The 26,200-nt window shown below is 35.2% G+C and overlaps 1 protein-coding gene across 14 annotated transcripts in view; it reads right to left on the minus strand.

Annotated features, from left to right (window-relative positions):
• The window catches only part of DLG2 (discs large MAGUK scaffold protein 2), a 2,591,935-nt gene that overhangs the window by 657,027 nt on the left and 1,908,708 nt on the right, over positions 1-26,200 (minus strand). For all 14 annotated transcript variants that reach the window (XM_051987236.1, XM_051987235.1, XM_051987234.1 and 11 more), the window contains one exon: positions 9,108-9,244. In XM_051987236.1, the coding sequence (XP_051843196.1) occupies positions 9,108-9,244 (137 nt within the window). The remainder of the gene's footprint in view (positions 1-9,107; positions 9,245-26,200) is intronic.

Consider the following 26,200-nt stretch of genomic DNA (forward strand, 5'->3'; position numbering starts at 1 on the left):
CTGCTGTATATAGAATTTTGTGTACTGGGAGAGATACTAAAGTAAGAAATAAGATATAAGTCCTGCTCTTATCTAGCTATAAGAAGCCAGATAAGTTTTATCTCAGTTTGCTTCCTCACCAGTTCAATGAGTATAATAACAATATAATAATGGCAACCACCTCACAGAATTATTTTAAGGATCCAATGAGATAACATAGGTAAAGTGCTTTGCAAACCTTCAAGTATAATGTAGCAATCAGCCTTTATATATATTAAAATTGCATCATAATTATTTAAGGGAACTTAAATTGTGTTGTTCAACCTGAAAGAGGGCAGATAATTAGTGATTGCTGAGATCAGGGAAGCTTGGAGAAAGGTGGCATTTTATAAGAGTCTTGACATTGTTGAGACTTCATCAGCAGAAATCAACCATGATCACAGATTTGTTAATTGCTAAGTATATATCAGAAACTGAGCTAAGCATTGGAGATACAGATAAAAGTGAAACAAACCCTTTCCTCAAAAAGTCTTTTGGAAAAGATTACATATATATATATGTGTGTGTATGTATGTATGTATGTATTTACATATATATATCAAGTTAATACAAATATAAGTTAATTTTGTAGAGGGGAGTGAAGAGGAAAGAGAAGGAAATATGAATTTATTAAATATCTACTGTCAGGCATTAAAATGCTCAGCATTTTACAATATTATCTCATTTGAGAGGCATTAGGAAAAGCTTCTTGTGGAAGCAATGCTTGAACTGAATATTGAAGGGAAAAAGTATTGAAGGAGAAGAGGGGATTCTAGGAGATAATCATGAGAAGGTTGTGCTTTTTCAGGCATAGGCAACAACCCTGTGTAAAGATAAAGGGGGAAGAGATGTATTGTTATATATAAAGAATGAGAAAGAAAGAAAAAGAAAGAGAGAGAGAGAGAGAGAGAGACAGAGAGAAAGAAAGAAAGAAAGAAAAGAAAGAAAGAAAGAAAGAAAGAAAGAAGAAAGAAAGAAAGAAGAAAGAAAGAAAGAAAGAAAAGAAAAGAAAAGAAAAGAAAAGAAAAGAAAAGAAAAGAAAAGAAAAGAAAAGAAAAGAAAAGAAAAGAAAAGAAAAGAAAAGAAAAGAAAAGAAAAAAGAAAAAAGAAAAAAAAGAAAAGTTAAGTTTGGCTATCTCAGAATTAGTGGAAGAGAATAATACATGACAAATCTATAAGGGGTCAGTTGTAAAGAGATTAACCAAAACCAAATGGCAGAGCTTATGTTTGATCCTTACTGGATTAAGAAGCCAGTGTAAGGGAATCAGATACAGTCAGATTCAGGCTTTAGGCAAGTTGTTTTGGCAGCTGTCTGGAAGATGGACTGCAGAAGGGAGATACTTGAGGCAGGGAGACCAGTGGAGGAGAGAGGGTGGTAGAGTGGGAAGAACACTGAACTTGGAGTTTAGTCTAGAGTTAGTCTTTCATTTACTATCTGGGCAAGTTCCTTAACCTCTCTGATCTTTGATTTCTTCTTCATAAACCAAAGGGGGATGGCAATGTTTATGTCCCTTATTTCACAGGGTGATTATGAAAAAATGACTATGAATGTGTTACTCAATACTGTGATTAAAAGTATGGGGGGGGATATTCGTGAAATTTTGAAAAAAAACAATTCAAGGAGGACTAATGGTTTTCACCCAGTGATTCAGACATTCTATAATTTGATTGGCTTTGGTTAGGGATTGCTAGTGGCTTTGTAGAAACACAAAAAACCCTTACTGAGATGTGCTTTTGTGGTGATGTCCACCAACTTGTTTTATTTATTTTCCAGAAAGTATATTCCTTGGTGAAAATCTTCTGTGTGCATTTCCTGGGAACATCTGTGAGCTGTTGAGTTTAATTAGGATACCGCTGATGAGGCTTGTATGTGGTCTTTTGAAAGCTCTAGAATAGTATGGGAGCTCTCCCAAGAAGTCTTCTTTTGTGCTGAAGTCTTCAAATTGTATTGCACAAAAGTGGGTCTGTTTGGGTTAATTATGTGTGTGTATTATCCTATGAACTCTCAAGACAATGGGGATACAGCTGGTGCTGATTGTCTAGAGAGGGTGCAGCTGATTGGCTGATGACTCTTGTGATTGTTACTTCCACTGAATCAAGGACCTTAGAATGTTCAAGCTTGGAAGGGTCTTTACAGATCATTTCAGCACCTCTTCTCCCTCTCTCTTTACAGAAGAGGTGACTAAAGCCCAGAAATGAGGGGGAGGGTTACTTGCCCAAGAAAATACAGCTACTGAATGTCTAAACAGAAGGACTCAAATACGGGTCTCTTGATTTTTAATCCAATGTTGTTTCTATAATTTACAGAGACCAGCTAGTTGGACTTTCTCATTTTATAATTGAAGTTTTAAGGTCTACAGAGATAAAAGTGAGTGTCTTGAGACCTCATAGACAGTGGAGGGTGGAACTAGAATTAAAACCCAAATTGAATCCCAAGGAATGCTATCAAATGCATCGCCCTTTCTAGGATGAATGCTGTACAGCGTCCGATTTTCTCTGGCACTGTCTGGGATAGATGGTGAGGGCCGAGCAGTCAGTTCTTCACTTCAGAAAGCAATCCTGAGACTCTGAAGGAGGTGTTGTATGGTGGGCACATCACATGTGCTAGATGGTGGTCTCCTCATCTTAGCAAAGAGAACAGAGCACAAGGAAAGCTGCTGGTGACATGACTCAGAGAGAAGATGAAATGCTAGTGTGAGCTCGGGGGAGTAGGGCAAACTCCAGATGAACAAGAAGGTGCCAGGGGATGTGCTGGCCAACTCAGGATAAATTAGGCTGTGTAGGAGTTTAAACTAGTGCCTGGCGAATGAACACAATGGAACAGAGGTAGAGAGTGGTGTGGAGGAGGGTGGTGGTGGTGGGGAAGGAATGGAAGTACTTGCCACAAGCAACAAAATAAGCAGATGATGGATATGGGAAGATGAATATGCAGTCAATAATGTCAGGATTGGAGGCAAACCAGAAAATAAATTAGGGAGTAGGAAGTGGGTTGGGAAGGGCACATAAACTGCAATTTGAGAAACTATGAGCCCTTCAAAAATGTCAGGGATAAGTCTGTATTCCCAGCGTCCAGGAAAATCCCTGATAAAGTCCCTGCCACCTTTGGATAGCTCTAACTTTTATCAAATATTTTCTTATAAATGCATTTATTAAATATATTTACTTATTCTGTACATGCTGCATATATTTATTAAATATACACATGTACACATATGTAGTATAGATAATAAACATGTACAGTTTTTATAGAATATATATGATTATAATATATAACATGTACTTGCATATACCATACATACACTTCTATAGATTCTTGTTTTCTCTTCTCTTGGAATATAGGCTCCTTGAGATTAGGGATAAATTTAATAAATGCTTATTGAATTAAAACTTCTTGACATTATTTTCAATTTAAAAAAATTAGTTGGGGCAGTGGTGAAGTGGATAGAGCATAGAACACCAACCCTGAAGAAGAACCTGAGTTCAAATCTGACCTCAGACACTTAACACTTCCTAATTGTGTGACTCTGGGCAAGTCACCTAACCCCAAGTGCCTCAGCAAAAATAAATAAATAAACAATGATGAAAGCTTGCATTTATATGTTTATTTGTGGCTTCTCTTAGCATAGGAAAATCCTAGAACATGAATGTAGTCTTAAGTTGCTGTCTCTATGAAATTTGTCATAACAACAGAGATTCAAAAGCAGATGGGATCTTGAGCCATGACAGAATTCCAGAATTAGAACTAGTGCAACTCATACTCCTATCCCCTAAGAATTTCTTTTAATGTATATCCAACAAACATTTTTTTCTCAGCCTTGCCACAAAGCCCTCCAATGAAAGAGAACTATTACTTAGAGGCTTTATTTAAATTTTTTTTTTTGACTAAGTGAAAGAGTAGACTCTTTGCCTCAGTTGTTAACTGATTACTGAATGTGACCTCAATCAAACTGAGACTTGTTAAAAAGTCCAAGCTTAAAAAGACCACGGTCTGCCATTACATTCAGGGTCACCTACAGCCATCCTGATCTTGCCCCTGGATCCAGATGACTCTGAAGGAGAAAGTGAGGCAGGTGACCTTGCCCAGCCCTCTCTCACTTAAATCCAATTTACTTGCATGTCATGGCATCCCCTCCCTGATATCATGGTCTTCTTCAAGAACAAAGGACAAACAGTAATAACCTTTTGTTTTTAGGAAATTATTTCCTTTTCTTTGTATTTGTTGATTATATTTATTTTCTCTGTATTTGAGACTATATAAATTTTTAAACTATAATAGTTTAAACTGCCCTTCAACTTTTGGGATATATACAATACTCATCATCTTCCTTATGAATGTAAACTCTGTGAGAATAAGAAATGTTTCATTCTTTATGTTTTTATTCCCTATTGCCAAGTATGGTTCCTGACATATAACAGTCATTTTCTCAATGCTTGTTGATTAATTAGTTGATTATATCAATCTTGAATTTGTCTCTTGGCAACTCGCACTCATTGCTTCTTGTTCTATCTTCTGGGGCCAAACAGAACTTGCCTCATCCTTCCTCCACATGCCATCCCTTCATGTGTTGGCGGAGAACTATGAGTGGCATCCTGGTGTGGTGGATAGAATGTTGGATATAGAGAAATGAAGACCTGACTTCACTGCTTGCCTCAGGTACTTAACAGTAGTTGACCACAGAAAAATCACTCAGCCTCATAATGAGATCATGCAGTACATGCTTCAAAGGCTGCTCTTGAGGCTCCAATAAAAGATGATATTTATGTATACATACATTGTATTTAACATATACTTTAACATGTTTAACATGTATGGGACTGCCTGCCATCTAGGGGAGGGATGGAGGGAAAGAGGGGAAAAATTGGAACAAAAGTGTTTGCAAGGGTCAATGTTGTAAAATTACCCATGCATATATTTTGCCAATAAAGAGCTATAACAATAATTAAAAAAAGAAAAAATTACTCACGCATATATTTTATAATGAAAATCTTTAATAAAATAAAAAGACAATATTTAAAGAATTTTGCAAACTTTTAAAGCTCTTTATAAACATGGATTGCTGTAATTTTACAGATGAGAAGTGAGATGATTTATTTATGGTCACATAACTGGTGAACAGAGCCAAATCCAGGTCTTTTGACCTCAAAGTTAGTATTTTTTGTACTAATGATAGTAACATTTACATACTACTTGAAGATTTGTAGAGCATTGTTTAACATTTTGATCCCTAAGAGATAGACAATATTATTATTCTCTTTTTGCCTATGACAGTGACTTGCCCAGGATCACACAACCAGCAAAATCAGTCAAGTACAATGAGGCTTATCTCTAGAAGGGCAGCTGAGAGGTAGGGGATTTACTGGGCTAGAGTGGGCCACTCAGAATAAGGCATGCTGAGTTCAGGATCATTGTACAAGGGATACCCAACCCAAAGTAAAAATCACTGAGGGTTTGAAATTTGAAGCATGGGAAAAAGATATGGTGTAAATAGCTTTAGAAAAAGAATAATACAGAAGGACCCAGCTGGTGATTCAAAGGAGCTGGATAATCTGTACTTCCTTGCTCGAAGGGAAGGGGAAGGGAAAGATAAGGATGGAATTCAGCAAGAGAGGAAACATAATGTGTTTTGTGCTTTGAAGAAAGAGAACTCATCTTCCTTTTGTTTCCAGCAATCTGTCTTTCAGAAGCTTCTAGTAATTTATTTTTTACACAATATGCACTGAATCATTTCTTTTCAAACCTTCCCTGATCTTCTAAGCTTGGCACCTACCCGGAGGGCAGGGCTATTTTTTTCCCCTCTTACATAAGACAGGCTATCTGTTCCTATTCCAGGTGCATTTTTTTTTTACCATGTTTTAAATTTAAGACATTTAAGAATTATGTCTTAGTTATTTTTGGGGAAAAAAAGTTATTTTGACAATGAGTGTCAAGAGAAATGGTAAAAGAGGGTGAGCTTGGTAGCATGAAGCCAGGAAACATTTTTGACAGATTTCCAATGACTTTATTATTATTGTTATTTTAGAATGTGAAAATCAGTCTAGAATTCTAAACAGAGCTAAAAAAAAAAGTCAGCCCACAACACTTAGCATGACATTGCATTTGTAACAGGTAGAGAACAGTACAGAGTGGTTGCTAGAAAGAATATAATATATAGACCAGGAGGGTTTGAGATCACATCATCAGAGGTTAATGAGCTAAAAGGGAAGTCCTACTTTAGCTTACTTATTTTACAAATGAGGAAGTCATGGCCTGGAGAGGGAAAGTGACTTGTCATGATCTGAAAATATTTTCTGATAATATTCGCAAACAATCCCAGTGATTAAGAGAAGTGATTATCTGGAGAACCAATAGGAGCTTTTCCAAGGTTCTCAGATAGGTAGAAATCCGTGAACAGCACACAGACATGAGCAAATACAAAGAGGAGAGGGGAAACAAATGTATTCAACACCTACTATGGGCCAAGCATTTCAAGAGCTTTACAAATATTATTTATTTAGCACAGTGCCTCATTACCTTAACTGCCTCAGTTGCTTCTCCCCTCACAACTTTCCTTTAGAGAGGACCGAGAACTTTCCAGGCAACTCTCAATTTACATCAGCAACTCTGCTTGGTTTTGATTCTATAGGACATCATTCTATAGAACAATGTGATTACTCTTCCTTTCTCTTCCCTGGGTTTAGCACAATTCCTGGGACATAGTAGGTACTTAATAAGTGTTTATTTAATTGAATTGAATTATTTCATTTTGTTCCTCACAACAATTCTGGAAGGAAGGTGTTAAATTTTACAGTTGAGGAAACTGAGGCAAGCAGAGATAAGGAGATTTGCTCCAGCTCACACAGCTAGAAAGAGTCTGAGGCTGGTTTTGAATTCAAGTCTTCCTGATTCCAGGTACAATGCTCTACCTACTGAGCAAATTATCTGACTCTAGGTCAGATACAAAACTATAAGAAAGCTGCGGCCTCCATTAAGTCAAGGCTTGTGAAAGGATTTTAGACAACACAAAAAAAATGTGTGTGTGTGTGTGTGTGTGCGTGTGCGTGTGTGTGTGTGTGTGTGTGTGTGTGTGTGTTTGAGAAGAAGTATGGTCAGAACAATAAGAAAAGGAAGGGATAAAGTCACTATTTGGGACATCCACTACAATGCTCACAGATAATAATGGTAAGAATAATAATTCATATTTTATACCACTTTATAGTTTACAAAAATCATTCATTGTAATATTCCTGTGAAATGGATAGTGAGAATATTTTAGCACCATTTTGCAGGTGAAGAAACTGAGACATCAGGTCATTAAATAATGTGCCCTCAGTCACATAACAAATATATTCCAGAACCCAAGATTTGAAGCCATGACTTTTTTCTATATCATTCACATAATCTTTTTACTATACTGTTGTCTCTCAGGGACAAAAAATCAGGAGTTAAATTTTTGATGATATACAGGAGTCCAAATAAATAATAGTTATATGAGTGTTTTGTCATTGTCACATATAGGAAATTTAATTTTTTCCTCACAGAAATTCAAATGAGGCTTGAAATAACTATATATCACATACATGGTTGAAGAAATTGGAGATGTTCACCTCAGGAAAAAAAGACTTGGGAGAAAGGGATATATTTTTTCCTGTGAAGGGTTACAGGGAGCAAGGTAGTAGAGGTGTAGAATTCTGTGCCTAAAAACAGCAATATCTAAATTCAAATCTGGCCTCAACCATTTACTAGCTATATGTCTCTGAGCAAGTCTGTATGCCTCGGTTTCTTCAATTGTAAAATTGGGATAATAAAAGAACTTATCTCCCAAGGTTTGTTGTAAGGACAAAATGAGATAGATATTTGTAAATCACAGTACACAGTGACTGGCACATAGGAGGTGATACATAAATAATTATTTCCCTCTTATCCTGTGAAAGAAATTTATTCTACTTGGATCAACTGATAGAAGTTCTAAGAATAGAAGTCAGCTTCCAGAATGAGCTTCCTTACAGTTAGATTTATCCAATAATGAGATGGCTGATTTTGAAAACTTTGAATTCTCCATCATTATAGATATATATGTGGAGGCTTCATTACCTTCCCTATCATATCAAGGGAACTCAGGTAAAGAGTTATAATACATGAGCTATCAGGTACCTTTCAGTTCTAAAGTTCTGTGATTGCTTATGGGCGGGGAATGACATAGATGTTGTCTATGAGTGATTCTGCTATTGAAAGATGCCCCATGTTTTCCCACCTCCATATTTTTGTTCATACCATTTACTAAATCTGGCATTTCTATCCTTCCTTCATTTTCTTACCATTTGAAATCCTTCCCATTTTTCAATGTCAAATGTTCAAATGTGATTCCCTTTATATCCCTCTCCAATTTTCCTAGTCAGAATAAAGAGTCAATGTGTATGGTAGAAAGGATGCTGAATTTAGCATCAAGGAAGGTATGAATTTGGATTCTGGTTTAACTTACTAATCATGTTACCTTAGCAAATCACTTTCTTTCCCTGAACCTTAATTTCCTCAGTTATAAAATGAGCATAATAATATATGTACAACCTCCTTCTTAGATAGTTGAATTACTTAACGCATACAATGGAAATATTTGTTGAAATTTAAAATTTAAGAAAAACTTCCTTCTTTTGGACTTTATTATTCATATAAAATGAAACATCAACATAAAGCTTGAATCTTATGTGATAAAACTAATGGTAACTCTGGCTTCATTTTTAACTACAAAAACTCAGATAACTTAACATGATTATAAAACTAAAGTTGTATTTATCTTTAGAGGCCAGATCCATACTAATCTCTTCTTTTGACAAATGAGGAAACTGAGAGAAGATAAGTGAGATATTGTCCAATATCTCACAGGTAAAGAGCATCAGAGGTAATGTTTAAAGCTAGGTTCTCTGACTACAGAGAAAGCCCTCGTTATAAATCATCACATTGTCTTCTTACATTATTCAACTGTCCAAAATAGTCTTGCCATGCTTTATCCTGTTATTCTCAGCTGCTTTAATCTTCATAGTTCCAAATATGGACAATTTGCAAAGCCAGGATTTCCTAGGTATATAAATGCCTACTTTTTAGTCATGCTTACCATTAGTAGTCTGTCTCCTACTTGCAAACGTCCATCTTTCTGTGCTGCGCCTCCATCTATAATTTTAGTAACGTAAATACTGTTGTCTCCGGGGATGTGTTGATTGCCCACACCTCCTGCAATACTGAAGCCTAGACCTATTGGAGAAAAAGGACAGAAAAAAAGACCTTTTATGTAGTATTTATTTAATAAAAACAATGAAATTCTTTGACATAGTTTTCTGAAATAGTTGCATATCCATTATAGTATTTTTCCAATAATGGGCATTCTACTAGACTCTTTTCCCCTCTTCTTTAACTTCAAGAAGTTGAGGATTTCTGATGGCTATTCCTAATGAGACCAAGGTCAAAAGTTCTATCCTGCATGGGCCAATTAACTTGGCAATATTCTCTGGCTACAATCTATATCCCTGACTTTAACTCATCATTTCCTAAGTCTTTCATATTGGTCCAAAGCAGGATTAAACAAGAGGATACAGTAGAATTGCCTAAATCTATAACCTTTGTTAGGAAAAAAATCAAGAATGATCCTCCTGGAAATGGGTCAATATAGTTCTCTTCATCTATAAATTAACTAGGACCAATCATTATTGTTATACTTCAGCAAATCCAAAACATCTGACTCTCATTATTTGGAAAATGAAGTCTTATTCTGATAGACATACTTATAGAAAGACATCTATAGGTTTAGGCATTCTTGAATGAAGAACACGAAGGGATAAGAAAACTCTGAAAACCGCTGACCATTTGGGTAGCTAAAATCATCCGAAACCATGCCCCAGAAGGAATCCCTTTTGAGGCCCCAGTAGCCTGACTGATGGCCCATGTAGGCTCAGCTCCATATTCTCTCTGGCTTTCTTCTTCTCATATATATTTCCTGAATATTCATCCTTCATTCCAGTTCTGTAACCACCCCCAAATCCACTCTTTCATTGTCCCTGGAAAGGATATGTTAATATCCTCCCCCTTGGCTCCATTCACCATTCCTGTAACCTTTAGAAGCAAAATACTGCCCTCCCAGTTCATCATTCTCTTATATATTTTGTCTTCCCCATCAGAATTTAAATTTACTGAATTCAGGAACTAACATTGCTTTTGTATCTGTATCTTCAGCATAGTACAATGTTTGGTACTTAATAAATTATTTTCATTCATTCATTCAATGATATTTCAAAAATAATATGAGGAAGAAATAAGGGCCCTTCAGATTTCTTCCCTTCCAAAGTCATATTATCATAAATCTGTATTTCTGTTTCCTTATAGTTATTACATATAGTTACTACACTTTGCTAACTAAGCAATTTAGTGGACAGTAAATGGCAATTTCCCACATACAAAATGAAACTAAGAAAAGAGGAAGAAGAGGGGGAGAAAAGGGGGATGAGAAAAAGAAACAGTAAGAAGAAAAGAAAGAAGGGGGGGAATTTTGAACTATAGAACTAAATATTTTCATATCACTGACAAATGGGGAGACATTTAGAACAAGTATTCCTGCTTTTGCATTTTATTCTGGTCAGAACAGAGTAGAAAATATTAAGTATCACTTTAAAAGTAACTATGAATGTATAATTTTATCAAATTATAGGTAGAAAAAAATTATTCCACACTCAAAAAAGTCATGATAAGCTTTAAATTAGAGGAAAGGGTTAGGTGAAATTAAAGGCACATGAATGACAGAATTCAAAGAGTTTTTTCCCCCAACAAAAGACTGCCTCATATTTTCTATGAATATTTTCATTTTATTTTATAATCATTCTAACAGAATAATTAACTCAAGAAGCTTGACTGCTCATCTGCATGATATACAAGACTATATTTAATGATCACCACCTATTTGCATTCTAATTGATTAATTGGCTCTAGAGAGTCAGCAAAGTTAAGTGCCCCAGGACTGACCTTGGAGCCAGAAGGACCAAACTTCAAGTTAGTATCCCTAAGTGCTGATTGATTGCTAGCCTCTGTGATCCCAACTCCTTCAGCATCATTTCTATAAATAAAGCACCCCAGGCAATTCTCTAAAATAAGAGACTGGAGCTATTTTTCAGGCTTGAATTTCCTATTCCAATAAAATCACAGGTCAGGCCTCATTTCTTGAAGGCCTTAATGGATCAACTTTTGCAGAGCAAAAGGTCTAAAATAAAGGGTCTCATGGGACTCTGTGTCCAGGTCAAAGTCTTGATTTTCTGTTCATGAAAAGTGTTCTGAGAAAGCTGGTAATGCAATGGATACAATGTGGGTCTGAGAACATAGTCCACTTCTCTAGCTCAGCACTGACCCATTATTTGACCTGGGAAAAGTTCAGAAGTTGATCAGAAGTTGACAGGGACATCAGTAATGCTGTCTGGTAATCTCTGGCTAGATTAGAAAGTGGTAGAGAAAAAGTGAAATAGGAACTGACAGACTCCTCAAAATGATTTCTATAAAGATACCATGGCTCAAACATTTCCCAGGTTTTCCCACTTACATATATATTCAAATTTTTCACTAGGTCTGTAATGCTTGCCCTTTTTTCATCAATCTACCAATCCAAGTTGTTGAAATCGTGAATGTAAACCTAAAGTATAATTCTAAAATCACCAAAACTCACAAATAGACCTTGGAAAGGAAGGAAAATCTACGGGTTGATAAATATCCTCAACCAATGGAGAAGAGCAGAAGAGTCCAGGAATGCTCCTGAGACACTCACAAGAGAGAGAAAGAGACAGACTGATAGACAGACACAGACAGAGAGACAAACAGAGAGACAAAGACAGACAGAAAAAACAGATGGGGGAGAAAGGAGAGAAAGAAGAGACAGAGACAAGGTAAGAAGAGAAAGATATACACACAGAGAGAGAAAGAGAGAGACAGAGACAGAGAGAAGACAGAGAGAAACACAGAGAGGGTGTATATGTGTATGTGCAGGAGGAGGAAGGAGGGAGAACAAAAGACAGGAGATAGATGGAAAATGTGCCTAAGGTCTTTCAAAAGCTTATAATTATGCTCTCTTGCAATTTCCAGTATAATCAGGAAACATGCTTCCCATGTGGATGAGAGATCAAGTGTCTGAGATGGGATTTCAACTCAGGTCCTCCTGATATGAAGGCTGGTGCTCTATCCACTGAACTATCCAGCTGCCCCATTGGTTATTCTTTTAATGAAAACCAAAAAAAAAAAAAAATTCTCAGTTTTGAATCAAAGAAGTATGTAAGTTGAGATTTGCACAACCCCTTTGATAGAGGATTCACTGAGGCTCACTTGTTGTTATGGCTGGGTAGCTCATGGTATAATGGATAGAGTTCTGGAATCAGGAAGATCTGAGATCAAATGTGACCTCAATTACTAGCTGTGTGAGCCTGGACAAGTCACTTAACCCTGTTTGCCTCAGTTTCCCCATCTATAAAATGGGAGAAGAAGGAGATAGCAAACCACAGTGTTTTTGTCAAGAACACTTCAAATGAGGTCACGAAGAATTGAACTTGACTGAAACATCTGAACAACAAATTCTTCTGGCTGAAGCCATGTGAGAAAAAGGAGAATTGTTATCCCTTTCCCCTCTCCCTAAGTCCAACAATGAAGATGACAACTAACTTTTATATAATAATGACTTTTCTAAAAAGTCTTAAAAGTCCTTTTCAAATAACATATTATATGGATCTTACAAGAACTATATGAAGTAGCCACTATACCTTTTTGGCAGATGAGTAAACTGAGGCTTGGGAAAATTAAGTGCTTTGCCCATAGTTGCACAGCCACTAAACACTGGGGTTTGAAGTCAGATCCAGAAGTCTAATAGCTGTGAAATGTTGTTTCAAACAACAGAAAATAACTGAGTTTTAGAAGCTAATTCTAATATTGCAAAGGATGGTTAAATGGGCAGTCTTCTGACACTGGTGATATGGGAAACCAATAATAATGGTCATTCTATCTTACGTTACCACAGCAACAAAGAATACTTGTTCATTCTTCACTTGGACTCTATGAACTAAATTTTTTCTATTGGGTAGCAATATATGCTGTCATAATAATGTGAATGATTAGTTAATAGATAGATGATAGGGTGATAAATTACAATGAAACATCTTTGGAATTATATTAGAAATTTGATGAATTTTGAATGTATGAATTATTATTGCTATTGGTAATAATAAATGCAAAATGAATTTAGAATGCTGGAACAATTAAGATAAGTGTTGTTTCATTTCCTACGGAAGTGAGTAATTATTCTTTGTATTTATATACTGCTGTCACAGCAACAACTGGATTGATGACAATGCCATATTTAAATAATATGTTTATCTAGCTGCAGACAATCAAGGAGAGGGAGATATGTCCTTCTCCAGGCAAGTTTATCATATAAATAATCAGAAGGTTTCATTAAATTTGCTTTGCTTTTAACATTAGGAACACCTACCAAAAACTTCTGAGTTAAGTATCCCACTGCATTATTAACACAGTTTAATTTTCCCTATATAAAATGGAAATTTTTGTGCTTTTATTTCTTATTACTTAATGATATTTTAATTGACTTTTATTTTTTTAAACCATAATCACTACTGGAAATTCCTCCCCCCCCCCACCCCGCCTTTCTCAATTGCTCGAATCAAACATCCCCTTGTAATGAAGTTAAAGTAAAAAAATGTTAAGATAGTGACCATTTCTGATAATAAAAGCGTCATTCTCCTGGAGGAAGCTTCTTCCTATCTATTGAGAGGAGGGAGCTACATGCCATTCATGTATCTTCCCCTAAGCCATTTATTTGCACACTGGGACCAATTTTTTTGTTTGTGAATACCCAGAAGTTATTCTTAACCATGAAAAATACAGCTTTAAAAAATGCAATGCAAACATGCCTGTGTGGGTATGCACACACAAATTCTCACACATATACACACAGAACACAAACCCTAGGGATTCACATCTATGTACTTTGAGCTCCAAATAAATATTACTGGCAGAATGACTTACAAAAAGTCTCAAGCATCAAATCATTTCTCTAAACAAGGCTAAGACTACATGGGAAATAATTATTTGGTTGACATTTGAAGTCTAAGATTGTACTATTGACACTGTTATCTTAACAGATACCAACAGGCATAAATATACCCACCTAATTGTAGTGAATAAATTTATACTTCACCTCTGTCCTCCATATACTATATACAACAACTAAATATATAAGAAAAAGCAGGCTAGTTTCAAATAGCTTTCCAGTTGATGGACAAAATTCCTCTTTGAAGACACAAAATTGTAAAGTCAGTATTTTCTTTAGTCTGCTGCTTAACAATGTAGAGACAAATGAAGAAAAGTACTACCATTTCAAAGCCTTTGCAGAGCATCCTTTGTTCTATAGATCAAATTCAATGGCTAAGAATAGGTGTTCATGTGTTATAAAATTATTAAATGGCTATGAGAAACTGAGCAGCCATTGATAAAATTCTACTGCCTATAACTCATGACTATGGGATGAATTGCCATTCTTTTCAGTATCCTAGCCTTTGCATCTTTGTTCATCCCATTCTCAAAACCTGGAATAGTTTTTCTGTCTTTTTTCTATCAGTTGAGATACTACCTTTACTTAAAAACTCAGGTCATTTGCCATTTCTTCTTAATATAGCCTTCCCTGATTTGCTTAACCAGAAGGAATTTGTTCATCAGTCCTTTGAAGTCTTGGGATATTTTATGTGACTGTCTTGTATACATTACAAAAGGATTTCTTTAAGAGTTAGTAAATTCCATCTTTTTGGTGTTTTTTCAAGTAGAGATTGGATGACTACTAGTCAGATATGTTAGACTAGTATAAGGATTAGACTGGATGGCTGCTGAGATCCTGCCAACTCTTAAATTCTGATTCATTTGACAAGTAAGATACTTTCAGAAAAAACATGGGAAGACTTATATGAACTGATAATAAAGTGAAGAGAACTAGGAAAATATCATATACAGTAACAGCAATATTATACTAAGATCAACTGTGGATGAAAGCTGTTTTCATTAAGACAATAATCTATGACAATTCTGAAGGAGTCATGATGAGAAATTCTATGCAGAAAGACCTGATGTAATCTGAATGCTGATTAACTTTTATTTAAAAATTTCTTAATGTTTCTTCCTTTTGTGTCTGTTTTCTTTTGCAACATGGCTATTATGGAAAGGTTTTGTATGACTGCACAAGTATAATTGTTATCAAATTCTCAAGAAGAAGGGGAGAGAGGGAGAAAGTTTGAAACTCAAAATTTTAAAATATGAATGATATTTTATATTCAACTGAAAAAAATAAAATAAGAGAGAAAAATTCTAATTCATTCCTAATCCAAAGTGTATGATAGTTGTGTATGTGTGTGCAATAGGCTCACAGATTAAACAACTGAACTAAGTTTAGAAAATTGGTAATGTGATAGAGTAGAAAAGCCACTGGTTCTTAAGTTGGACACTCCAGATTCAACTCCATCTCTGAAAGGTATCAGCTGTGTAATCTTAGGCAAGCCACTTAAACTCACTTCATCTGTTTCTATAGTAAAATGAGGAAGGAGACAAAGCAGTCGCTGAGGTCCTTTCCAGTTTCAGGTCAATCGGTCTAACATTCTAGTTCAAGCTTTCCAATTTTCCCTTACTGTAGGTTAAGGAAGGGAAATCACTTGCTCGAAGTAACTCAACAAGTTAATGACATTAACCCCCAGATCTCCCAGTTTTGAGTTTTCTTGAACCATTTTTTATTTGTCTCTATATCCTTGTTACATCTACCACAAACATGACATAAAGAAGAAGCATTTGGGAAGAATGCTGATCTTGAGATGAGGAGACTTTAGATCTGATGGCTGTCTTCCAGTATTTGTATCATCATAATGAAGCTTTAAACTTAATATTTTGACCTTCTATGGATTATCCCATTTGTGTCTCTCAGTACTGTGAGGGAGGTATTTTATTAGTTGTTCAGTTGTTTTTAGTTGTGTCACCTTTTGTGACTCCATTTGGGATTTTCTTAGCAAAGATACTGAAGTGGTTTGCCATTTTCTTCTCTAACTCATTTTTCAAATGAGGAAACTGAGATAAACAGGATTGAGTGACTTTCTCAGAGTAATTTTGTGTCTGAGGCCGATTTGAATTCACAAACATATTCCAGGTCCAGCACTCTATCCACTGATCCATGTAGATGGAGACTACAGGCATATGATTTGTTAGATAGGGCAACCAAATCCGAGAGGTAAAGTAATGCCCATGTTCACATAGGTGGTAAATATAAAAAAGTGGAATTTGAATTCAGGTCTTTCTTAATTCAAGTCAAACACCACATCCAATTAATCAACCACCAAAAATTTAGTAAGCATTCATGATATTCTAAACACAGGGCTAAACCCTGAGATTTTGAAGAAAAGTCAAAACATGGTCCCTACCCTCAACAAGCTCTCATTTTAGTAATGGACACAAGAAGTAAACGACTATGTATATACAAAAAATATCTACAGTATAAATGAGAGGAAATCTAGCAGTGAAAGGGACTAGAAAAAGCAGAATGAAATAAAATTCAAGCCAGTCCTCCAACTCTAACTTTAGTCATTTGGTTAAAAAAAAATTGTTCACTAATCAGGAAACAGGACAATATAAAATGCACATATACCTAGAAAAGTAGGAGGATTGGTCATGTAGTAAGAGTGAGAGAACCCAGACTAAAAAGATCTAGAATGACACTATTATTCTAAAGATAAAGAAGGCCTCCAATGCATTGAATAAGTGTTATATGGATTTATGGAAGGACATAGACAAGACTTACATAAGATGAGGAATAGAGGAAAAATCCACCAAAGAAATTCCCAGTTCTAAGAGAGTATCTAAGTTTGCCTCACTGGGATGTTGGGAGGATCAAATGAGATAATGTCTATAAAGAGCCTTGAAAACCTTAAAAGGCTATTTAAATGTCAGCTGTGATTATTGGAGCTGCTCTTATTAATTTTCAGGAACTATGAAGAAAGTAGGCACAGACAAATGAATTTTTAATCCTTGTTTCAGCATTTAATTGAAACCTTTTAATAAAAGTTCTGTAATATCTCATACATGCCCCCCTTCTTTCCACTGACATTGCTACCACTTTGGTGTGCCATTGCATTTCTAGATTATTGCTCTAGTCTGCTGGTAGGGTGACTTGTCTCAAGCTTTTTCCCCATTCTCATCCATCTTCCTTTCAACTGTCAAACTGATTTTCCTAAAGCCCAGATCAGATCAGATCACTCTCCGTTCAATAAAATCCAATTGTCTTCTTCTTTCCTTTAGGATCAAAAATCAAATCCTTATAACCAGCCCCCTTCCTACTTTTCTAGTCTTTATATATCTTATACCACTCCCCAAATTCTGCCTTCCAGAAACTCTGGCCTCCTCTCTGTCCCTCATATTTAACATTTTATCTTCTGACTCTGAGCATTTTATATGGGACACATCATAAAGGGAATTTGGGCCAACCCCCACATTTGATGTGTAGATGATTCTCATCCTGGAACTCACCTTTCCCTCCTCATCTCTGCCTGCTGGTTTCCTTTGCAACTCTGCTGAAAGTTCATCTATTTCTTTATTGCAGTGCCTGCCTTCTTGTTCCTACACAGACTTTTGTAAGTTATGCTCTTTTAGAGCAAGGACTTTCCTTTTTTTTTTTAGCTTTTCTTTGATCCTCAGTGCTCAGCACAGTACCTGGCACATGTAGACATTTAATAAATCATAGCTGACTGACAAAATATTACACCAACCTAAAAAAAACCCAAATGTGAAATGTTTATAGTTTCACTATTTCTTCCACTTCTTGATGGCTAGACTTTAGATATTATGTAGCTCTGGGGAAGATAGGAATAATGAATCTTTGGTGCTCTGTACTTTGTAAGAATAAAATGAAAACAAACAAACAAAAAAAAAACCTTCAAGATCTAAGCAAATAAGTTAAGTGGGTCAGATATATTCCCAGTTGATTTAACAAAATAATGGCAATCAGTATATCTGCTGAATCTGTCTAGTCAGTTAACAAGAAATTACTAAGTGCTTACATTATATCACTCTCTGTGTTAAGAGCAGGAGACACAAAGAAAATCAAAATCATTTCCTGTCCTCAAGAAAATGAATGAAGAGGAAATTTCAGAAGAGGAAAAGCTAGCGTAGTTAGAATACTTTGAAGGCAAATAAGCTGAAATCTTGCCAAAATAAACTCCTAGGTATTTTGTGACCTTCCTCCTTCATCAGAGGAAAAATGCAGTCACAAAGTTATAGGTTATTATCCCAGAAAAGTACTCTAGAGGTTGTCTAATCTTAACTCTTTTATATTAAAGATCAAAAAATTGAGGGCCATAGAGGTGAAATGATTTAGCCATGATATACAAATAGTGAGTAATAAAGGTAATAAAGTCTGCTTCGAATAAAACCAATGTTCCAAAACTCAATGAATGAAATACATACACAACAAACAATTATGTCTTAAGAGAAGACTGATCTTTATTCATACTTGATGACTTAGTTGGACCAATTTGATTTTATGTGATTGTTTGGGAATGCTCCCAGGTGGTTATTCCAATAATTCATTATCCTAGTTTGGCAGAATTTCATTAGATTAGTACATTAAGACGCTTGTTCCCCTATAAAAAGTGATCTATATGGCACCTTATACAATCAGACTCATCCAAAACACAGAGCAGGTATTTTTTTGGTCAAGGGGAACATAGTTTATAAACAAATCAAAAGATATGCATATAATTAAATATATACTACATATGTATATAAATATGTACATATGTTTATACATGCATGTGGTCCAATTGGTATGTACAACTATACAATTATGGAACTTGTTTTTAAACAAAAATATCAATACAGTTTTATTTAAATAAAAACAGAAATTCCCTTCATACCATCCCTAAAAAGTGATCATCTATTTTGAAGAAATTTTTTAAAACAGCCTTTTATTTTTCCAAATATGCAAAGATAGTTTTCAACACTCACCTTTGCAAGACATTGTATGGGACATTTCTTAGTTTTAGAAATTAAATCTTGGAAGTAACCATGAATTTTGTAGAGTGCAGAGTACAGTAGCAGCTTTAGCCAGTCCAACCATTCTGAAAACATTTCCACATTGATATCAGAAAAAGTTTTTGAATGTCTTTTATCCAAGGATAAAATTCAGAGGCTCATTAGCAATTTGGCTACAGGAGGATGGATTTTTTGGCTATCTTCTGAGTCTGAATTCATGGAGGGAGCACCAAAACCATAAACCCATGGGTCAATAAATGGGGACAGAATTATAAGCACCAGAAAGATAATACTGAATAAGAAAAAAGTTCTAAACAATAAATGTCTCTTTTATTTACACTTTTTATCTAACATGGCCCTTAATGTTCTGAAGCTATTATTAAGTATAAATTAAAGCTTCATTTCTTAGTCACTTGTTTTTTTTTTTTTTTTTTTTTCATTTTCTTTAATATGGAGGGGAGAGGGAAGAAAAGGCAGGAGAAAAAAATTTGGAACTCAAAATCTTACAAAAAATTAAAGTTGAAAAAGATCTTTACATGAAATTGGAAAAAAATTAAAATGCTATTAAGAACAAATTAAAATAAAAGGAATTTTTTTTACTCCTAAGGCATGTATTACATACAAAACAAGCCATCAGAATCTTTCTTAGGAATAACATGCTCCTTCTTTAAAGTCTATGCTTCTAAATCTCCACACTCCACATTGGCCTCCATTCCTCATTGGCCTCTTTTAACACTCATTTTACAAGAAGGTTTTATGCTTAGTATCACAGTAACTCTCATTTATATAGGGCCTATGTGCTAGACCCTGTGCTAAAGCACTTTACAAATGTTATCTCATTTTATTCTTACAACAATCCTGAGATGTATGTAGAATTGATTATTAACCCCATATTACAGGTGTGGAAACTGAGGCAAACAGAATTGGAATGACTCGAAGAGCCTTGCCTGGAGTCAGACCGATAGGAAGCATTTTTGGATTCATATTCTTCCTCATTTCAGACCCAGCACTCTGTGCACTATGGTATCACCTTGCTTATGATCCAAAAGACCTCTTATACATCATCTATTCTAATTCTAATAATTTATAGATGATAAAACTAAAACCCAGAGAAATAAAATGATTTGCCCAAAAACACAGTGCAGCAAAGGCTAGGATTGTGGACTCCCAATCTATTGCTATTTTTATTTACTTTTGGAAAATGTATTTTATTGAGAGAATTGAGAAAAACAAGGACTTATAAGTTTATTCATCAAACTTTGGAATATCAACTATTTCCTCCCCACTCTGCTTTGCATCTTTTCCTGGAGAAAGATATCTATTTCTCCTCTCTAAAACTAAACTGTCCAATGAGGTCCTCAAGTTTCTATTTCTTTCTGCCACTTCCCATTGGTTGTCTATTTTGAGTTGGGAAGGAACTTAGTGATCATGTTGACCAGAGGTCCCTAACCTTTATTATATCATGGACCCCTTTGACAGTCTGGTGAAATCTTCTGAGAATAATAATTTTTAAATAATTGAAGGAAATATTAAATTTCAGATAGAGGTTAGTGAAAATAAAGATATATCTTCACCTTCACCTCCACATCTAAAACCATGGACTATTGGAATCTATTTATATACTTCAGGGTCATGTATAGACTTCAGATTAATAAGCCTTGACATAAATCAACTCTACCACGATCCCCACTACCATTTAGACTCATAGAATTTAAGTGACTCTCAAGGTCACAGGACTAGAACTCAAATCCCCTGATTTGTTATCACTGCTCTTTCTACTAGATTATTTTTAGCTCTGCTTCTTCTACTTCTCCACAACTGAGCTATTTAACTGCCTAGGAGTGGAATGCTGATACTGTGGATGTTTTGTGTAATAGCTCAAAGAGGAAATGTGCTATATAAATAAACTATGAAATTAAATCAATCAATCAGGCTTACTAAAGTCCTTTTCTAATACTTCTTCATGGTAAGGAGGTAACCTTGAGTTCTCTAAATAATAGTCTAGACCTCAGATTTTATAGGTACAAAGAGCTCCTTTGGTTGGCAAATTGGTTACAGACTTAAAACATTACCTGGCACATTAAGGTAAAGTGACTTCAAGGATCATAGAACTACTTAATGCTTGAGCTATCATTTGTAGGTTTTCCTTCCTTCAGGTTAAGCTCTGATGAGGAAACTGAACTGATGCCGAGTTGAAGATTATACCTATGAGCATCATACTGTGGCAAGTCCAACAAACTGGAAAGGCCTGTGATAAAATATTTCTGTTGTCCAAAAACCAGCTTAGCTAAGTCAACCTCAAAGGTTTTTCAATGGCAGCTAGGCAGAATATTATTAAGCTGAAGAAGAGCTGAGTTATTGCTTGAAGAAGTTCTTCTTACCAATTAAATCTCAGACATTTTAAGAATGAAAGCAAATAGTTGTCGAATTCAATGTTTAATCCAAGCATTCTAATTCTTCATTCTCCATGATGTTCATGCATTCTACAAATATTAATATTCTATGCAGAGTAAAAACAGATATTTACTAGGCCTGGAGTCAAAGAGACTTAGGTTTAAATTCCCCATTTCTGACACTTACCAGCTATGTGACTCTTGATGTAATAATTTTATCTCCATATTTGTCAAATATCTCACTAAGATTTACTTATAGAAATATGTTGGTGGAAGAAATCTCATACCTTGACTCCCCTATAATTACTGGATCACAGATCTTCCAAATACTTAGTGTGTAGATTGCTGTGCTAGATGCTGGGGCAGATATAAACATTAGGGTTCCTGCTTCATAGAGTTTATAGTTCAGTTGGGGAAAAATTATTCTTGCTCTTTTAACAAAGTTTGTTTGGTATAGGTCATAAATAATAGATAAATGAGAATTTTTATTCCCTACAAGCATATGTCTTACTATGGTTTCTGAGTTTGAAGGTTATACTCACTCCTGCATATATGCTAACAAAAATAATATTTTTTTTTAAATTCTCTTGCCTGTATGGATGCCTGCAAATAATTTTTCTAACTCAAATACAATAAAGAAAAGGAAAAAGAAATCAAGCTTCTCCCATCAGAGGAAAGCCTGATCCCTACAGAATTCCTAGAACATGTGGAGCTCTCTCCATAGGGATTAGGCACCTGAAGTCAACTGGAAACCGACCTACACCTTTTATATAAGAAAGCAAACCATTTTCTCTTGGTGTTTGTGCAATGTCTCAGATCTATCTCTAGTCATCTTGTTCTATATCTTGCCACTGGACAGGGAAAGTAAGGCAAAGGACCTTGACCAGCTCTCCCTCATTTAAATCTAATTCACTTGCATGTCATGGCATCACTCCCCTGATGTTGTGGTCCTCTTCGAGAACAAAGGACAAACAACAATCTCTGTGAGACCTATTGGTACCAGAAGGGATTGAAGTAAGTGCATTATTTTTCTTCCACTGACATTCCCCTCTGTTCTGAAATGATTAGATCATTAAGTGCTAAAACAAACCAGAACTATATGAAAATGCTCTAAATATCTATTGTTTAGAGAAATAAAAATTAAAACAACTCTGAGATACTACCTCATACCTCTCAGATTGGCTAAGATGACAGGAGAAGTTAATGATAACATGTAAAGGATTGCTTGCCATCTGGGGGAAGGGGTGGAGGGAGGGAGGGGAAAAATTGGAACAGAAGTGAATGCAAGGGATAATGCTCTAAAAAATTACCCTGGCATGAGTTCTATCAATAAAAAGTTATTAAAAAGAAAAAAGAAAAAAAAAGTAGTTGGAGGGGATGCAGGAAAACTGGGACACTAATGCATTGTTGGTGGAGTTGTCAAATGATCCAACCACTCTGGAAAGCAATCTGGAATTATTCCCAGAGGGCTATTAAACTGTTCATATCCTTTGACCCAGCAATGCCATTACTGGGTCTGTATCACAAGGAAATTATAAAGGAGGGGAAAGGACCCACATGTACAAAAATGTTTGTAGCAGCCAATTCTTTGACAAAGAATTGGAAACTGAATGGATGCCCCCCAAATAGGTAATTACTGAACAAGTTATAGTACATTAATGTAATGGAATATTAGTGTTCTATAAAAAATGATGAACAAGCTGATTTTTAAAAAGGCCTGGAAAGATTTATATGAACTGATGCTGAGCAAAACAAGCAGAACAGGAATATATTTTACATATTAACAAGAATGTGTGATGATCAACTATGAAAGACTTGGTTCTTCTCAATGGTTCAGTGATTCAAAGCAATCCCAATATTCTTTGGACAGAAAATGCCATCTGCATCCAGAAAAAGAATGAAGGAGACAATGTAAATCAACATATGCTATGTTCCCCTTTTAATTTCACACATAAAGCAATATGTGTTAAAAAAAATATTTAAAAAATAATAAAAAAACCAAACTAGAACTTATTACACTTCAAGCTTTTTTCTCCTAAATCTCTTCTGCCCTATTTTCAACTTATATGTTCAGACTAGATTTAATCCTAAGTAAAAAATGCTCTGTTACCCTGAAACATAAAAGGTCCCTCAAATCTCTCCAAACTCATAGAATACATAGAAATAAATAAATATCTTTTAATAAATCCTCTTCTCATTAGAATGAACAGGCTAACTTTTAAAGAAAAGCAAATTCATAAAAGCACTAAAGTACTGTAGGGCTCCCATACTTATTTCATTGACTTTGTTCTTTGAACAAAGGCAGTTAGTGCAAATTATGTCACTGAAGAAGCTTCCCAAGGCTCCTGGCAAATTGTATGACAGTTATTTTCAAATAAGAACATTTGTAAAATCTCAATGTCAACTAGAAATCTTTCATTTGTAATTTTTATAGGATATCTTTTATTAGACTGGCTCACACCTTCAGCAAACTTATAAACATATTTAACAGCTTGTTTGATGATATCCCAATTGATAAACACATATACCTCTACAGCCATGTTTATAATTGCATTTTATGGTTTTGATGTGTGTGTTAAAGACCTCTTATCTAAGTAAAGCCTCTAAAGCTTTATTTCCGTGTACTGAGCAAAATCAATAAATAGCAAATACGGCAGGATCTTATAGTCTCTATGACTCTCTCAATAAGCTATATAACTAGAAGGATTTGGTTTGTGGTGGAAAAGCACTGTGAATATTGGCCTGTTACTATACCCCGATTTCATTGATTCAGTCAATAAACATTCATTACATGCCTACTTGGAACAAGTAGGTGCACAGTGGATAGAGTGCCAGCCTTGGAGTCAGGAAGACTAATCTTCCTGAGTTCAAATCTTCCCTTGGATTCTTCCTACTGTGTGAACCAGGCAAGTCACACAACCCTATCTGCCTCAGTTTCCTTATCTGCGAAATGAGCTGGAGGAAGAAACGTCAAACCATTGCAGTATTTTTGCCACAAAAATCCCAAATGGGATCACAGAGTCAGACATGATAGAAATGACTGAACAACAAAACTGCATAAGAACATAAAAAAAAAGCTAAGGATAGAATCTGCTTTTGAGGAACTCACAGTGCAATGAGGAAGACAACCAGGAAATAACTATGCACAAATAAAATCAACATAGCATAAACTGGTAATAATTAATAGCTTATGTATACTAATTGTGATTTGTGAATGCAGCATTTTTTAATTCTACTTCTTCATTCTAGCATAACATCTAGTAGTGCTTTGAGAATCTGGATTTGGCTTGGACTTTTGATTTCATCAAAACAAGGAACAGCCACTGAAGAAACTCCCTCTCTAAATGTAACTCCATTCTCTGAAACTTAAAATTTCTATTAGAGAGTTGCCCAGGACAGAAGAGTCAAAGTCAAATAGAAAGGGGACCACTCATTTGAACATAAGATTTCCTGGGGGATTTGCATTTTTGTTTTTCTTCCCGGGTTATTTTTACCTTCTGAATCCAATTCTCCCTGTGCAACAAGAGAACTGTTTGGTTCTGCAAACATATATTGTATCTAGGATATACTGCAACATATTTAACATATATAGGACTGCTTGCCATCTAGGGGAGGAGGTGGAGGGAGAGAGGGGAAAAATCGGAACAGAAGCGAGTGCAAGGGATAATGTTGTAAAAAATTACCCTGGCATGGGTTCTGTCAATAAAAAGTTATAATTATTAAAAAAAAAAAAGATTTCCTGGGGGCCATATAGTCACAAAATTTTAAAAGATAATATTACTAATATTTTATTGTATTTGTTATTATTTTGTTAAATATCTCCAAATTACATTTTAGATCATATACACTCAGCAGTTATGGGACATAGGAATTATGGGTCACATGCCAGTGGCAGAAGTGTTTAACTCATCTGACCTGAATTCAAATGATGTAGCCAAGGTCATCTAGTATGTTTCAGAGCAGGTCTCCTAGTTCTAAGATTAATTATCTATCCATCGTGTTGTGCTGCCTCTATAGCCTTGTTCATCATCATAAAAATGCATACTGAGTGAAAAAAATGAGTTACAGAGTTATGGAATCTCATATATTGAAAGGACCTTCTTTGACATTTAATATAAAACATACCTGAAAAAGAATCCCATTTAAATATACCTGGCAAGTGGTCATCAAGGTTCTACTTGAAACTACTAAAGGGGAAGCCTTTTGAAGCACCTCAAAAGTCAAAAGTAATATTATGTGTGTCTATCTTATGCATTAATGAATTAGAAAAGTTAAAACAAAAAACAATCAAGGCTGCCCGTTTGTCTGCACTAATTTTAGCCAAGGAAGATTAAAAGTGACACCTTTAAAAGATAATCTTTTCTATGTACACTTTCTTGAACTGGCGATTTGTTGTTATATATTCTGAATCCTCCCTTATATTCTGCTGGGCACATGACAGTGTCCTCTCTTTTTAAAAAAAATATTGCTTTTCTATTTTTCTTATTTTGTTTTTTTTTAAACAAAATAAACTTTAAAAAAAGAAAAAAAAAGATAATCTTTTCTTATACAGATCTTTTGCTTCCTCCATCCTCCAAGCACAACTTTGGGTGAGCATCAACAGCAGTAACTTTTATCCTCACAATAGGGAGTAGGCTATTCAAATCACTGCTGACTGTATATGGAACATTAAGATAGGGCCTGACGAGGTGAGATCCTACTAGTTAATGTCCTGTTTTATTGC

Source organism: Antechinus flavipes, chromosome 3, assembly GCF_016432865.1.
Source record: "Antechinus flavipes isolate AdamAnt ecotype Samford, QLD, Australia chromosome 3, AdamAnt_v2, whole genome shotgun sequence".
NCBI lineage: Eukaryota > Metazoa > Chordata > Mammalia > Dasyuromorphia > Dasyuridae > Antechinus > Antechinus flavipes.